General features: G+C 41.3%; 1 protein-coding gene across 7 annotated transcripts in view; it reads right to left on the bottom strand.

Annotated features, from left to right (window-relative positions):
- HDAC8 (histone deacetylase 8) overlaps window positions 1-16,521 on the bottom strand; it is an 841,291-nt gene that overhangs the window by 631,249 nt on the left and 193,521 nt on the right. For all 7 annotated transcript variants that reach the window (XM_085630743.1, XM_085630746.1, XM_085630745.1 and 4 more), the window contains one exon: window positions 7,174-7,315. In XM_085630743.1, the coding sequence (XP_085486869.1) occupies window positions 7,174-7,315 (142 nt within the window). The remainder of the gene's footprint in view (window positions 1-7,173; window positions 7,316-16,521) is intronic.

Raw genomic sequence — 16,521 nt, 5'->3', positions numbered from 1 at the left:
CTAGGTGAGCCACTCAGACCTTGCTGGTCTGAACCGCAGTCCTTTCTCTGATTTCCAGTAACTTGCCGTTGCCAAGGCTTGTTGGGTCCAATCTGGTCGCTGACACCGCAGCACTCGACAGACTTCGTGGGACAGCTCGAATCCAGCTCCTGGTCGTCATCGGCGCCTCCTGGACCTCGTGGCCGAAGAGTCAAGACACCCGTCAACTCACCTGAAGCACCCGACATCTGTGGGCATTGGTCCATCCTGCCCTTGGTCACTGGTAAGTGACCCAGACGCTGTCCCCTCTGTTTTCCGGTTCCTTCCATCCTAGAGTCAGGCTTGGATCGCTTCGGACACTTCTCCTCTTCACGGCAGCAGCACTTCTTCGCCAGCTTCCACTGAAATCGACGACGCGACCCGACACCAAAAGACACCTATGCACCCGGCTTCCCTGGGTGAGGTAACACGAGTACTCCGGTGCTCCCGTGGGTGCTAGCCCTAGAACTTCCTAAGTCCAAAAGGGTTTGGTCCTGACTCGATTCTAAGTGTCCATAATCTTCAAACTTCCAACCGCGACATTGCCCATAGAAGCTAACGGGAACCCGCGGTTGTGTTTACACACTGCACACGGCCCCCGTGGGTCCCCTGTGTCACCACCTTGGGTGGTTCCTTGGGGTCCCAGCGATTCTACAGGCTCTAGGCCTTGTGTCCAGTTCAGTCGTGGTTCTTATACCACTTTATTGGTATATGGTTTGGTACGCCCCTAGGGCCCAAACGTGTATTTGTGCTATTACTGTTGATTGCTAACTTGTAAACTAAGTACTTCGAACTCCAGTCTCATAATGAGACTAGAGGGGTGAGTTTTATCTTAAATACATATATTTTAAATATATACCTGGTGTGGTTGTCCTTTCAATTGATCATTCAAGAGATTATAGACTGGTAAAACAAGCTGCTTTACATTCCTTCAAGACTTAGCCTGAAGGCTGCTCTCCATAGCTACCACTAGGATAGCTTTCAATAAAGGTTGTCTTAAACCTATTCACCATAAGGGGTTGTTTGGACTGATACAAGGTGCCCACTATAATTAGTGGACAGCATATATCAGGCCAACTTCTCACAATAATGTACAGGTTTTCCCCCAATGTTTTAAAATAAATAACATAGTCAAACTAATTTGACCTGTCTTCAAGAAGGAGCCAATAAAGAAAATTGGAGTAATGTGATTAAATGTTAATGTGATTTATTTGTTTGGGGGTCTTATAAAGTGCAGTATGCAGTCTTGTAGCTGCTGTAGTGTGGTCTTGCTTTCGTCTTTGGTAGTGCATCAGAGCAACTGCAGCAGGCTATGCCAAGTAAGGTTAACATTTGGGGAAGGTTAAATTATATTTGAGCCTTAGTTTGACACATGATCTGAAGGCTGCTGTACATTGCTGTAGTTATCGGAGTGTGTGGTGGGATCAGTCTCTTAGTGAGAAGAGTAGGGGAGCTCAAATGTTTCCTATTAACAGCCGTAAGATTGTTTGAACATGCAGTGTAAATGTCAAGGCAAAGACCAAGCTGTAACAAAGTCAGGGAATAAGCACACCGCAAGCCTCTTATTTTTCCTTTGCATCCCTTTCAAACACTTGAGAAATCTCACAAGGAGACTAGATTCCAGAATTATATTACCTGGCGGCGCAGCTCCAAGTTTTGACGCAGAACATTGCTAGAGTGTTTAGAGGCCCGGAACAAGGGAGGGGGACCGGCATCCAGAGACACATTTTATCTTATATAGTTATGCAACAGAAATTGGACCTGAGAGGCTTGTCTATAGAGGAGAGAACTCTTCAGCTGTGCTGGCGCAGGAGTATGAAGAGAGCGAAAGCAGTGCGTCCGTATGCTCCGGAGATCCCTCTGGGGATGCTGACGGCGTTACCGCATGGAGGCGACTGGTCCCCGTTGCTGGAATGGGAGGAGTTGGGGCTGCAGATGGTGGGGGACCTCTATGTCGACGGGGTGCTTGCCCCCTTCGGGGAGTTGCAGGAGCAGTTTGGCCTCCCAGATGGGAGTTACCTCCTGCATGCGGCTGTGATTGCAGCGATACAAAAGCATTGGAGGGGAGGGCTGGTGGAACCTACCGCAAATATGGCCTGCCAGTACGTGGTGATGGCAGCGGGAACGCTTAAGGCGGTGACCTGCCTCCACTCTAGAATGCTACAGGAGGGGATAGAGCCGCTCACAGCGTTGAAGGAGACATGGGAGGAAAGCATAGGCAAACCCATTTAGGACACGGTCTGGAGCCATATTCTGAGAAGGACGTGGAAGGGTAGCCGGAATGCCCGTTTTCAGCAGGTACATTTCTTCATCCTACATAGGGCCTACATGACCCCGGGAAGGATTGGACGATACTTTCAGGTGCAGGATGCGGCGTGCCCGAGATGCTTAGCGCTTGGGGCCGAGCTGGACCACCTACTGTGGGGGTGCCCGAAGCTGGGGACGTATTGGGCTGAGGTGGGAGAGCTTTTGAACACGGTCACGGACCGGGAGGTAGAATTCGACATGGCGGCATGTCTCCTGCTCTGGTTCCCTCACACGGCAAAGACGAAGGTGACGAGCAAATTCATTGACCTAGGTCTCATGTTGGCCCAGAGAGAAATTACATGGCACTGGAAATCCCGGGAGGGCACCTCAGTTAGGAGATGGACGGCTGAGCTGTTGAAATGGTCCGGATGTGAGAGTGTGCTCAGAAGGCGACAGGCTGTCAAGACAGGTAATGAAAAGGGTTTGGAGTGGGCGAGGGCTTGGGAGATGATAGTACAGGCTCTGCAAGACTACCTGCTGGAGGGCGCGGAGCACGAACATTCGGAATGCGGGGTTCCCGGAGTCTTGAGAGACCACATGCAAAACCCGATAAATGGCAAGCCATAGCGTCAGAACCCACAAGTATAACCCACAGCAGCAGCAGTTGGGGGGTGGGAGGGGTAGGGGGGAGTTCATGGGGTACAGTTGTAGGGATGATAAGAGCGCCGGCAGACCGGCTCTCTGACTAAGGACCAGAAGGGAGTGGGGTTCCAGAGCAGCTCTCCTTGGGTACCTCTAATGTGCTTCTGGATAGGCTGTAGGCACTGCGCCTTCGGGAGGGAGCTAATGTGGACCGATGCTGTGGATAAGGATAATCCTGGTGCAGCCAACTCTGAGTGGCTGACTATATTTGGCGGCGTTTGTGGGGAGGGAGTTTGATGGGTATAAAAGCAGATACTATATTACGCTGTTGACCTGACATCTCTGTGAGGTGATCGCCTTGACACTCTGAGTCCCTGTGATGGTACGCCGCCCGGCCCCCGGGATGTGGGCTGAATGGCTGTGTGCATTGTTATAACGACAGATGAGCTTTGAGATGTCGTGCGTGTACAGGTTGACTTACTGGATGCCTTGTTTACAACTCTGCAATAAAAACATGTTTAAAAAAAAAAAAAAGGAGACTAGATTCCAGGTAGGATCATATTGAGAAGGGAGTTTCTGCAAATAGTGCAGGCCCTGTTCTTAGAAAGCAAGTTCAATAGCACGTAGGATCTTTCTTTTTATTCTTTGCGTAAGTGGGAGGCCCTCAAGTGATATCAAGGCTAGGTTCAGATGTTTTATTTTCTTTAGATTAAGGACCATTCTTTTTGGCCTCTTTTGTAGCCTCTCCAACTTCTACATTTGGTTACAAGAAGGACTAAGTGCATAATATTGCAATTGTTCTGTCTAAAAAAGATCCACAGTCTTTCTACTTGCATGTGGTGGTCAGAACTCTAGGTTGATCCACATAGAGAGGCAATGCCTTGTGATGTATGAGGTTCAGGTTCCTGATCGTTTCCATTAGAAAGGGGACATCATCCAACACATGTTGTTAGGAGAAAGGGAAGAGTTGGTAGGGTAATCACCCATTATCATGACCTCTGTTATGAATCAGATCAGACCAGACTCAGTTCACTTCCACCAGGTCTAATATGTGGTCAAGGCATTCTGAGATACTGCAATCAAAAATAGAAAGAAATCCCTCTTGTAACACTCACTCACTGATTTATACCATTCAGAACCATATATCTCATGCAGGTAAAAATAAATGTTACCTACCGACGAACATGTATCAACACACTCTAAACACCGTCCACTGTATTATGTAAAGATGTCTGATTTATTACGGATTTGTTATATATAAAATTAAGATATACTGCAGACAATATTACATTTCAATAGATAAAAAATTTTCATTTTAAAATCACTAATAGAATAGACATTTAAATATAATAAAATTCCTAACAATTCCATCTCAAAATAGTTTGCCTTTTCAGATGGTTATAGATGACAGTAGCACGGAGTTCTTCACATGCACTAATTGTAACCAAAATAAAAATACCAATCTCAAGTTGTCAATTCCCAAATCACAAAAAAATACAAATCTATAGCTGTATAGTGTTTTTTTCTAATGGTTCACTCCACCTTCTTCAGGACAAACTGTTTTTTTTTAAAGCATAAGTTTATCAAACACAGGAGAGATTTTCTATCTACACTTTTTTTCCTTCTTGGTTGCGTCTTCATTGGAGTACAGTTTTCACTGTTAATTCACTCTTTCTGTATTTTATCCTCCAGGTGTTAATTGACCGTCAGAGTAATTTCTTATGGAGTATTCTTTATGCTTAATTTTCTGGCCGTTAGTTTTCCACCAAACTTCAGTTGTCAATGCTGGGGTTAGATCTGTAGATCATATTCAAATCGTTATTTATGATTTTAAAGGAGCATCATTTCACTTTCATATTCTGTGTCTTGGCTCACTATGTAGTGTATTGGCTCACTATATAGGTTTCCTAATTTCAAGAACCTGTTGATAAGGACGGGACGTTTGGTGAAAATCAAAGATCACAAGGAAAGATATTGATCAAAATATCCCCTAAATAGTGAAAGGCTTGCCAACACAAGCCTCTAGGCGTTCTGGGGTCGCTCTAAACAAAATCCCTTACATGGTTGAAGAGGCAAAAGAATACGGAAGAGGTTGCACACAAGTCTCTGGATGGTATGTTGTGTGAGGCCCATTTTTGCACATATCCTAGAACTTTGCCCCACCAGGCCCAGTTGATTGTGTATAAAACTGTGAACTCAATTCTAAATTCCACTGAGAATTAATGGACAGCTTTCCACACCGATTTCAAATAGTTTTGTTTCCAGAAGTTGAGACAGAGGTTAGCAACCTTGTTCTGCACTATCTGCAATCTGTCAGTAGGTTTCGTGAGCAGACCAGTGTCTATGATTTTAAAACAGTCTAGGCGAGCCACTACCAAAGCTTGGGTCAGCTCCTCTGTTGGGTTTGTAGGAGAAGGAAGATCTTCATTTGCTGTAATATTTGCAGGTCGACACATTTGATTATTGATTCTGTTTGCAAAGGCAGGACTGTGTTTATTTCAAGAGACAGACTGGCACACCTGCCTACTCTTTAAATCTTTTAAAGAGAATTGTGTGGGACACCACACCATATACTCTGAAAGGTTTAGCAGGGCATGGAAAGGTTGTCCACCATCATGAACAGTAATGACGTCATGTCTAATGTTGGTGGATTAAGTTCCCCTTATTAGTACGAATTTGGAAAGTTGGTTGCGAAAGATGTTGCCTTGTTTAAAGTGTAACTGAAGTTGTTTTTTAACCCTTTGCTCAAGTTAGACCTGAAATTGTTCTTTAGTTTGATATGATGCATTGGCCTGGTGTTAGTTTATTCAGAAATGTGGTGATGACTGCACAATTCAATTTGCTTGAAATCACACTGTTTAGAAGTGATGCATTAACTACATGTGTGATGTCAGTACTAAGGAATTGTGTTAAGCTGGACGCTGCAATAGGTACTGCAGGAAAAGCTGGAAATTACCCACGTTTAGGACATTGCAAACAGTCATTCTGTATTAACTGATGTAAGATCAATTATCGGTAATTAAATAATGGCAACTCTGGATCTGTCGGGATAGTTCCACAGAGTATTTTATTTTTTTAACATAAGTTGTTTTTTGTTTTTTCAATATTATAGCACAAAAAAACACAGATTACAGATATGGATGCTATCTCTAAAAGTATTTGTTGTATTTAAAAATAAAGATATATATGAACTTACCTCCACTAAATATTACATATAAAATAACAGTAAAGTGAAGAGTACAAGGTCTTAGTCAGTAGAAAATAAGAGTCACTTTGATTGAACAAAAGAATAAAGAACACTTGAAAGCTCATATAAATCAAAGAGAAAAACAATGGAAATTTTCACTGAAGTAATTTTGAAAAAAACTGCCTAAACGAGCAGCAGCGTATTCCGAAACTCTGACATGATTGCAGAAAAATAAATAAACCAAAGTCTGTAATCATTTAGTTTTAGAGATCCTGGATCAATACAAGAGATAAACAAAATGTCTAATGTAATGATAGTTGAAGACTAGTTACAGAAAATGTTCAGATACCATCCACCGATAACAGTGTAAGTTTTTAAAATTAGATTGCAAAAGAAGATTCCAATATGGTTAAGGGGTCAGCCAGATGAGTTTGCTATAAATCCCAGAGAAAAACATGGAACATTTTCAGTGAAGTAATTTTGAAAAAACTGAATAGCTCCAGCGTATTCAGAAACTCTGTTGTGATTGCGTAAGAGAGTAAAATTAAACAAAGTCGGGTAATCATTCAGTTTTAGAGATTTAGATAAAAAAAGAGATAAGCCACACGACCAGTGTAATAATGTTCACAGATAATGTTCAGAATTATACACTGATGGCGGTGGATGTTTTTAAAATAAGACTGTAAAAAAGATTCCAATATAGATAAGGGCTCACTCACATGTGTTTCATAGATTTAAATTCCTTAAAGGTTAAGGGTTCTAAGCATAAACACAGTCTGGAGTGAAACCATGCTTTCTTCAAATGTTACGACAAGAGCAGGATGTACTGGCTTTTGCCAGGTGTTCAGCTTAACCAGTCCCTACTGCAGGTGGAGGAGAACTAAGAAGGTAAGTGCTACATCACAATGAGCCAAATACCAGTAAAAGGCAACAGAGGTGTTTGCAGATCTGCAGAATTACCAGACAACTGACAATAACTAAAGGTGTGGGGATTTGAAATTGCAGGGAAGACAAGACCAGCTGCACAACAGAAGAAGCAATTGCTGGTAAGTATTCATACACAGAGAAGAATTACTTACTTCTTTGCATGATGCCAGCCTCCAGGCCAGTTGATAGCTACTCGACATTTCCCATCCATAAGGCATTGGGCTCCAGTGATTGTGGCCCCGCCCACTGCTGCTGCATAATCAAATATGCCTTCGGTAGCTGGACAGTCATAACCTAAGGAGGGAGCGGAAGAAACACTAATTTTTAAAGGTACCCATTCTGGCCCCCAACCGGTATGTTAAAACTCCTTTATTATCTCAAAAATATTAACACAAAATCAAGTTACCTACCACCTACTAATAACAGTTACAACTGGCACATCTTTGAAGAATCCTCACACACTTGAAAAATGCCTTTCAGAGGCACAGCAGTGAAGCCATGCTCAGCCACAATGGAACAGAAGACTTGTTTGGCAGCCATCAGTCAGATACACTTTAGACACATATCTCTAAATACACTCTACAGTTGTTGCCACCCTGTCCAAAACAATACCTCTGCTGCCTGGTTTTCTTTTACTTAGGCAGACGCCAAACTGAAACTCACAGCACATTACAGGGTCCAGGGTGGACTATTTACCTCAGCCCTGCTGTTACCTTCACTGGCAGAGGACATACAATGGATTTAATAAGGATTGTCAGCTACATCTCCACCGGTGTAATAGTCCAAAGGACACTAAACAGCCCAAAATGTGCCAGTGCACCCCATCTTAGCACTGAGCCATCTACAAAGCAAGTCATAATTCTCAGCAAACCTGTGCAAGTCACTTTCACCATAAAAACTCTGTGCTTCACAAATGTAAAACCTTGAAGGATAAACAACGGCATGCCTGATAACATTTTTTTTAAAAAAAAGAATATCTTTTCCAACCAACACAACAGATAAAATCCAACCAAGCCAGTATCCTATTGGTTATTTGAACAATGCACATACAAATGAGACAGATGCTTCTGGATTTATGACCCACACGTCTGATAAACCTTCCTCCATACATCTGAAACATCCCAAATCTGATGAGCATTTGAGCAAAACTAAAATCTAAATTTTTTTGGTCTCCAACCTACACTGTGACAAAACACAATTCATTTCTTAGTAATTGGAAGCACTAAAAATGATAATGCAATCTTATGTGGAGAAAGGAAATGCTGAAGTGATGTAATGTTATTGAACTAAAAGTCTATGCCGTACTTCAAGCTGAACAAAACAGCTCAAAGAGCAATACATAATCCTTATGCACTCATATAAAAAGTTGTGCCTTTCTCATGGGTGCCTAGAAGCATTAAAGTTATGTACTTTGTGTTGCAAAAGCGCAAGATAAATATAATTAAGCTGTGTGGAACATAACATCTTTTAATTTAATTTAAATAACACTTTTAGAAAATTGCTTAATATGGAACTACACATAGTAAAAAATCATAAGGAATTTCCCATCTCATAATTACAGAAACACAGAGGCAGGAAACAAGAAAGGGCAGCTAAACACAGTGAATCATTTGTCTGTAAAATATTGTATTAAAACAAGGAAGGAGTAGCAGGGAAAGACAGTGTTAACATTCATGTTCTAATAGGTATCAAGACAGAAAGAAAAGATGCATAAGCAAGAGATGGATGAGGTAGAGCTACTAGACAGGCTAGAATAAAAAACAAAGTACGAGCTGAGATCATTACAGAGAACACCCTGCAATGACCCTCCTAACAAAAACACATTACTTTGGCACAACCAACCAGAAACAATAAAAAGTTTTTTATCCATGTCACCTAAACTCACTCTAAATTAACTGCAACCCTCACAATGCCTCTTACCAATACACTAAACCAAGCCTTAAAAGTAAACCTAACTTAAAGTCCACACTTTACACTCAATTCAATTTTAATTCACGTTTATTTGGACCGTAGATCCATAAACCAAACACACAATATATAAATTACATCTTAAAAAATTCATTTCTTTTAAAATATTAAAATACATCTTAAAAACTCATTTAAACACCTTTATAACCTAAATTGCACGTGATCTATTTGTTACAGCTCGATAAAAGTATTCAGAAGTACTTTCACTTTTTGCATAAACTTCCCCATAGCAACGGCAATATCTAAATTAGTCATTTTGGTTAGCAGTGCGACAGCCTGTGCCCTTGTTTTGATCTCATATGACTTAAATAATGGTTTTAAAAACATACATCTTAATTCTAAAAGCCTGTGGCAATCTAATAATATATGTAACAAATCACACTGTGTGTTCAAGGTGCAAGTACATCTTCCCATCTTGTCGACCATGGCGCTTTTTACCATATAGTTTGTATAACATGGGTTTACCCCAATTCTTACCCTAAGGACTTCCCTCCGTAATCCACAATCTGGTAGCCTATCAATATAAGGGAAGCATTGATTATCCTCCCAAGCAATATTCATGAAATGTACTGATGGTTTGTTCCCAAGATACTTTCGATCCTCTACAATAGATATTTCCTTCCCCAACGATTTCAGAATCTTTTTATCAATATTTACCACAGAATCGTTAGGGTCCAGGGTAACCTCCATCCTACGGTATAACTTCTTCATGGTTGCCCTGATCTCTTTTGCCCATCTTAACTCACTTTTCTCTACTTCATTTTTACACCATTGGGATACTTTTATATTTCCATCAGCCCCTAATCGTTGCCAAAAACGAAACAAGGCCATACCAGCTAGCATACCCCATGAGGTCAGTCCAAGCTCCAATCTTACGGCCTGAACCATGGATGATTGAGGCAGCATAATTAAATTTTTAAAATTTTTGCCTTCCTCAAAGTCCCAGGACATCTTCCCACTCAAATATATCAATTCAGCACCATACAAAAATTGTGGGGGTACCATAGCGGAGTAAGCTTTTAGCACCGGGCCGTCCGACATTTCACCATAGGCTTTGTTAAATATTTTCAGGCCACTGATTGTTGTTGAGGATCTCAATCTTAATGCGTCTAGATGGGTATGCCACTTCATGGTCTTCTCAAACCATATCCCCAAATATCTGTATTCAGAAACTGATTCCACTTTCTCGGTCCCCATCCACCAAGTAAAACCGGATTTCTTTCGACCAAAAGTCAAAGTTTTGGTCTTATCCATATTAATCACCAGTTTTTTCTTCAAACAATACGCGTTAAAAGAATTCAGTTTCCTTTGCAATCCCACTTCGGTCTGGTCCATAATTACCAGATCGTCAGCATAGAGTAAGCAGGCAATATGCTTCCCCATCTAGTTTCGGGCTAGCCCCAATTGGTTCCCCTAGAGTTAAAGGTAGATCTGCCAGGAATAAGGAGAACAACAGGGGGGCCAATACACATCCCTGCCGTAGCCCATTTCCAATCTCTATTTTCCTGGATAAACTGCCGTCTATATCTAAAATTATCTGGGCCCAATTTTTGGTATGCAGGGTTTGTATCAGGCGTAACAATTCATTTGGGATCCCATAACTAGTTAGATCCTCCCATAGCAGCTTCCGATCCACCAAGTCGAAAGCTGCCCGGAAATCTACAATACAACAAAATAAATTTCCCCGTGTTTCCATTGACTTCCGCGCTATTGCCCATAGCGCAAAACAATGATCAATTGTCGAATGGCCAGCTTTAAACCCCCTCTGTTCCGGCGGGATTATCTGTTTTTCCTCTGCCCAGTCTTTTAATACATTCAATAGTGCTTTCGCGAAGACCTTTTCCCCTATGTCAAGGAGATTAATCAATCTGTAATTTTTCGGTAAATTATAATCGCCCTTTTTATGTATGGGTCTTATAATAGCACCCTTCCAACTTTCTGGGTTAATTCTTGTTTCCAGGATTATTTGGAACAGATTTTTAAAAAGGTCAGCCCACCATTCCGGTCTTGTTTTTATTATTATAGCCGGTAGGTTATCTGGGCCTGCCGCACCAGTGAGCTTCAGACTGGCTATAATACTTTTTATATTTTCTGAGGAAAAATATTCTTTTATATCCTCTGACAACGGCGTCCAGTCAATAACTCTTAGATCTTCTTGCATCGGCCATTGCCCATAAATTTCTCCTAGGTAACCCACCCAATCATCTTCTGCAACCTTACATATCAGGGAGCAGGTTTTCGTCCCCATACTTTCTTGGACTAGTTTCCAAAATCCTTTAATATCTTTGGTTTCTATTACCTCCAACATATTTGACCAACATTTATCTTTATAGCTTCTTTTTTTTCCCCGAATTAATTTTTTATATTTGATTCTCACTTGTTGGAGCGACTGATATACATCCAGCTTAAACTTAGCCCTTAATTTTCTTTCCTTTTGTCTAATCTCAGCCTTTGCCCTCCTACAATCTTCATCAAACCAGGGCTTCCTCAAGTTTACAGGAGTTTTCATACCCATCTCTGACTTTTTTGCCCTAATCTTCTTCTTTAGTATTTCCACCAGCCTTCCCAAGGATGATTCATACCAGGTTATTCCAACATTCACATACATTTCTTCCATTGAAATTTCCTGCTGGATTAACAAAAGCTTTTTAACATTCTCTTCAGTTATACATGTTTTCAGCCGTTTTGGATATTCAGCATGTGTCTGCAACACCCTTTCTCTATTTCTATTGTTGCTTGATAGTTGGATTTCTGCTCTCAATGGGTAATGGTCACTACCTGACATTTTTACCACCTCAAAATTTGTAATTGTCTTGAAACACCAGGCCTGGCAGAACATATAATCGATTGGGCAGAATTGCTGGCCCCTCACAAAGGTCCGGCTAGATGGTCGGTCCAGGTGAGATCTCCCGTTTGCACAGATCATACCCAATGAACCCATCAATTGGGTAAATATCATATCCTGTGCAGAGATCTCACCTTTTGGAAAGATGGCTGCTTCAATGTTATATGCGTCTAAAAATTCTTTATACCATTTATCCACTCTTCGGGGATCTAATCTGTGATTAAAATCTCCCAACACTAGTACTAGATCCTTCCGATACTTTACACAAACTGCCGCTATATCTTCTTTCAAATTTCCCAAATTTATTTTGTAGTCATTATCCTTCCCCTTATAAATATATACATTTATGACACATATTCCTTCAAATCGAGGGTCGGTCTTCTGTAATAAGACCCTACAACCTAATGCCCAGTCACATGATAGCTTTAATTTATCAATTTTCCTTGCTATCTGTGAAGAGATCAACGTTATTTGGCCCCCGGATGGTCTCCCCAAATTCTTTTCCCTCTTAGCTACTTTGGAATGTTGGATAAATCCTTCCAGGGCTTGTAATTCTAGGGTATCGTCACACAGCCAAGTCTCTTGTAGACATATAATATCATTTTTCCTTATAAATTTAACAAAATCAGTGTTTGCACTTATTTTCTTAAGACCATTTATGTTCCATGAAATGGCTGATAGGCTGTGTGACGTCCCATGTTCCTAATCAGTTTCACTCAGGAAACCCTCCTCATCATCCGCCCTAAAATCTGGGGATGCTAGATGATTAAATCTATTTCCTATTAATAGGTCTGTTTCATAACTCGCGGATCCGCTCTCTGTTATCGTTATTGCAAGATCCTCCTTCCTATTCCAATTTGTGTTAATTAATCTTACCTGCTGTAGGCCTAGGCCCGCATGCTTCGTCAAAACGTACTGTCCCTGTAATTCCCCCTTTCTTACCAGCCTAATTCCCTCCCTTTGCAGCTCAGTTTTGGCTTTTTCTACAGCATTTTTCACCATGGCTGAGTGAAAGAGAACTTTAGTCACCTCTCCCCCATTACTACTTGTGACAAACCCCACTTGTTTGAGATCCTCTGTGCCAATACTACTGAGACTTACGCATTTGGCCATTGAGAAAAGAAGTTGGGATCGGTTTAGAGGATTTAGCTTCCTAACCCTTTTCCCACCTTTAACATCCCTATATGGTTCTAAAAAGATCCATAAGTCTGGGGAGCACTCTAGCCCTGTACCATACAAATCTCCCTTAATTCTGGGTTCTTTTTCCTTTATCTTATATTCTTCCTTCTCTTTCCCTTTGGGTACCTGGCTACCATTTAGGTTTCCTGGTCCCCCCTGCATCATCAATCTCCCTTTTATCCCTTTTATCCTTTTCCCTTCTTTCATCTCCGTCTCCCTCGATGTTAATACCGGGTCACTTTTACCTTCCTTTGGTTTTTCTAACTTTGTATGGTTTCTTTTATCTTCTACCTGAATCTTTGCTTTCTTCGATTTTAAATTTTGCATTTTTCCCCTTTCTTTACCTTTGTATTCTTTCTTTCCTCCATCATTTTTTCTCTTATTTCTTACGTGGAGATTGGTTAGGTATCTTTTAGTACGGGCTACCTCACCCCCTCCTAATCTCGGGATTCCGCTTGCATAATGTCTCCTTTCACCCCATTTCTTTACAATCATTGGATGACGAGATATATATACTGAGGGTTCCTCATTCTTTAAGATTGGGGCGCTCAACCCTACTTCCTCCTCCTTTTTACTGCCTATCTCCTCCTGGACTCCATCAATCGGGCTCGCAAAGGCGGGCATTAAACCTCTAATCTGAGTCAGCTCGCCCAGCATAGCCTTAGACTGCTCTCCTTGTATTTTTAAAAGGTCATTATTCAATACTGAGACCTCTAGTAGGCCTTGTAGGGTTTTTTGCAGGACCCACATAACCTCAAGCATGGAGGTACTTGAAGTTCCTGTAACCTCAAGGCCATGGGTCATCGAATCATTTAATTCTTTTGAGCTTAGCTCAATACTGCAAATAGTTCTTTCTTCGCCTTTGTCCTCTGTTTCCCGTTCAAAAGACCACTGAGTCAATTTCGGTGAAGAAGACAGCCGTGGGTTTAAGGAGGCCTCAGATAAATTAAGTACAATCTGGTTTATGGAAATTAAATCTTCTTTGCCTACTATTCCAGTGGTTGAATGCTCCATGTCCCTTGACTCCTTCTCCATCACGTCCTTTCCCTTAAAATGTCTTCCAAGGAAATCTTTGATTGAATTAGATACTGATGCGCCACCTTTTGCTGCTTTTTGATTTACTGGCTTAGGGGTTAGGGTCAGGGATTGTGCATTTCTTGTCCGTCGCTTTTTCCTTTCGATTGGGTCGCTTGCCACCTCCCTTTGAGTGTTGACTCTATTTTCTTCCCCAGACTCTACAGGGTTCTCCACAATATCCTTCTCAGTCTTTTTCCCGGTTTTTGTGGTCTTACGAGCTCTCGCTTTGGACGGTACTTTTACCGGTGCCATTTCTTTCCTCTGACTTTAACTTTTACTCTCCCCCAGCTGGGTTAAGATTCCCAGGGTTTCTGACTCGTTTGGTACAGGCTTCCTCTGAGGGGTACTCCGTCTCTTTTCCAACACTAAATTTAGATTAGGGGCCATATGTAGAAAGCAAATTTGCGATCGCAAACGCTGAAATTCGCCGAATTTCGGCGTTTGCGATCGCAAATTTGCTAAGTGGAATGTAGGAAGGCAAATCTGCATGCAAAATAAGGAATCGCTAAATTTGCGATTCCTTATTTTGCAATTGCATTTAAGGAATCGCAAATTTTGCGATTCCTTAAATGCAATGTAGGAACCTCCAAAAAAGTGCTATTTGGCCTTAAGGAATCGCAAATTACCACCAACTACAGGTTGGTGGTAATTTGCGATTTCTTGTAATAATGCAGTTTTTTGCATTTTTCAAAGTGGAATGTGGTGCACACACATGCCCTTAGGGCATGTATGTGCACCACATGTGCACCCATGCTAATTTCAGGGGTGCAACAGGGTGTCCTATTGACACCCTTGCAACCTTGAAATTGCATTCTCAATTTGCGATTCTCTAATTGAGAATCGCAAATTGAGAATGTCTTCCTATTCATTCCTATGGGCCTTTTAGCCCATAGGAATGCATGGCAAGGTATTCCTTATTTGCGATTCTCAATTAGAGAATCGCAAATAAGGAATGGGTGGGATTCGCAAAAAAAATTGCTAATCCTACCTACATTGCATTTTGCTATTCTCTAATTGCGATTCCTTAAAAATTGCAATTAGAGAATCGCAAAACACAGTCTACCTACATATGGCCCTAGGTTATGTATTTTAGGGCTATAATTAAATGTAGGTTAATTTGAACCTTAAAGAATGACTTTTAAATCTTTAAACCACTACAGATTGTTCCAGCATAAAATAACTGTTTATTCAGCACTTACCTCTATTCCACGGTTTTCCCCTGCACACTTTTCCAGCCCCTTATTATCGCCTGTGCTTGTATATCTTTTCCAATACAGTCTCCTACTTTACACAGCTCTGCTGGTTTTCAGCTGCTCTTCTGCTGTCCTTTATATAAAATACGCGGAATAAAATGTTCTGCTCACTAAAAAGCTGCAGCACCACCTTACATCTTTCCGATCCGAGGCAGTGTCGGATTTCAGTCCCTCGGCGCGTAGGTACATGGGCTGCGCGGACTTCTTGTTGATTCCTCCTTTACCCTGCCCCTCCGTGCCCTACACAACCAAAGCTCTTCTCTTGGGCCCCCGGTACGCTTACGCTCCGATACACAGGCCGTCAGAAGCACTACTCCGGCGTTGGTCGGCGTTCGGCGTTCTCCAGCGTTTGTTAACAGCTCCCTCGCACTACTGTGTTGAATGCGTCGCACCTGGAGACGGAAGCGGGCCTTGGACGGGGCGGAAACAGAAACGAGCTTGAAGGAGGTGCAGGTTAGTGTGCAGGTTAACCGGGATAGAGGAAGTCAGAGTAACTATTGGAAGTATCTCCAATATCCTTGAAGGATAAACAACGGCATGCCTGGTAAAAGAAATGTTTTTAAAAAGAATATCTTTTCCAACCAACACAACAGATAAAATCCAACCAAGCCAGTATCCTATTGGTTATATGAACAATGCACATACAAATGAGACAGATGCTTCTGGATTTATGACCCACACGTCTGATAAACCTTCCTCCATACATCTGAAACATCCCAAATCTGATGAGCATTTGAGCAAAACTAAAATCTAAATTTTTTTGGTCTCCAACCTACACTGTGACAAAACACAATTCATTTCTTAGTAATTGGAAGCACTAAAAATGATAATGCAATCTTATGTGGAGAAAGGAAATGCTGAAGTGATGTAATGTTATTGAACTAAAAGTCTATGCCGTACTTCAAGCTGAACAAAACAGCTCAAAGAGCAATACATAATCCTTATGCACTCATATAAAAAGTTGTGCCTTTCTCATGGGTGCCTAGAAGCATTAAAGTTATGTACTTTGTGTTGCAAAAGCGCAAGATAAATATAATTAAGCTGTGTGGAACATAACATCTTTTAATTTAATTTAAATAACACTTTTAGAAAATTGCTTAATATGGAACTACACATAGTAAAAAATCATAAGGAATTTCCCATCTCATAATTACAGAAACACAGAGGCAAGAAACAAG

The sequence above is a fragment of the Triturus cristatus genome, chromosome 10 (genome assembly GCF_964204655.1).
Source record: "Triturus cristatus chromosome 10, aTriCri1.1, whole genome shotgun sequence".
In the NCBI taxonomy this organism is placed as follows: domain Eukaryota; kingdom Metazoa; phylum Chordata; class Amphibia; order Caudata; family Salamandridae; genus Triturus; species Triturus cristatus.
Note: the sequence above shows the minus strand (reverse complement) of the source record. Positions and strands in the feature narration are given on the sequence as shown.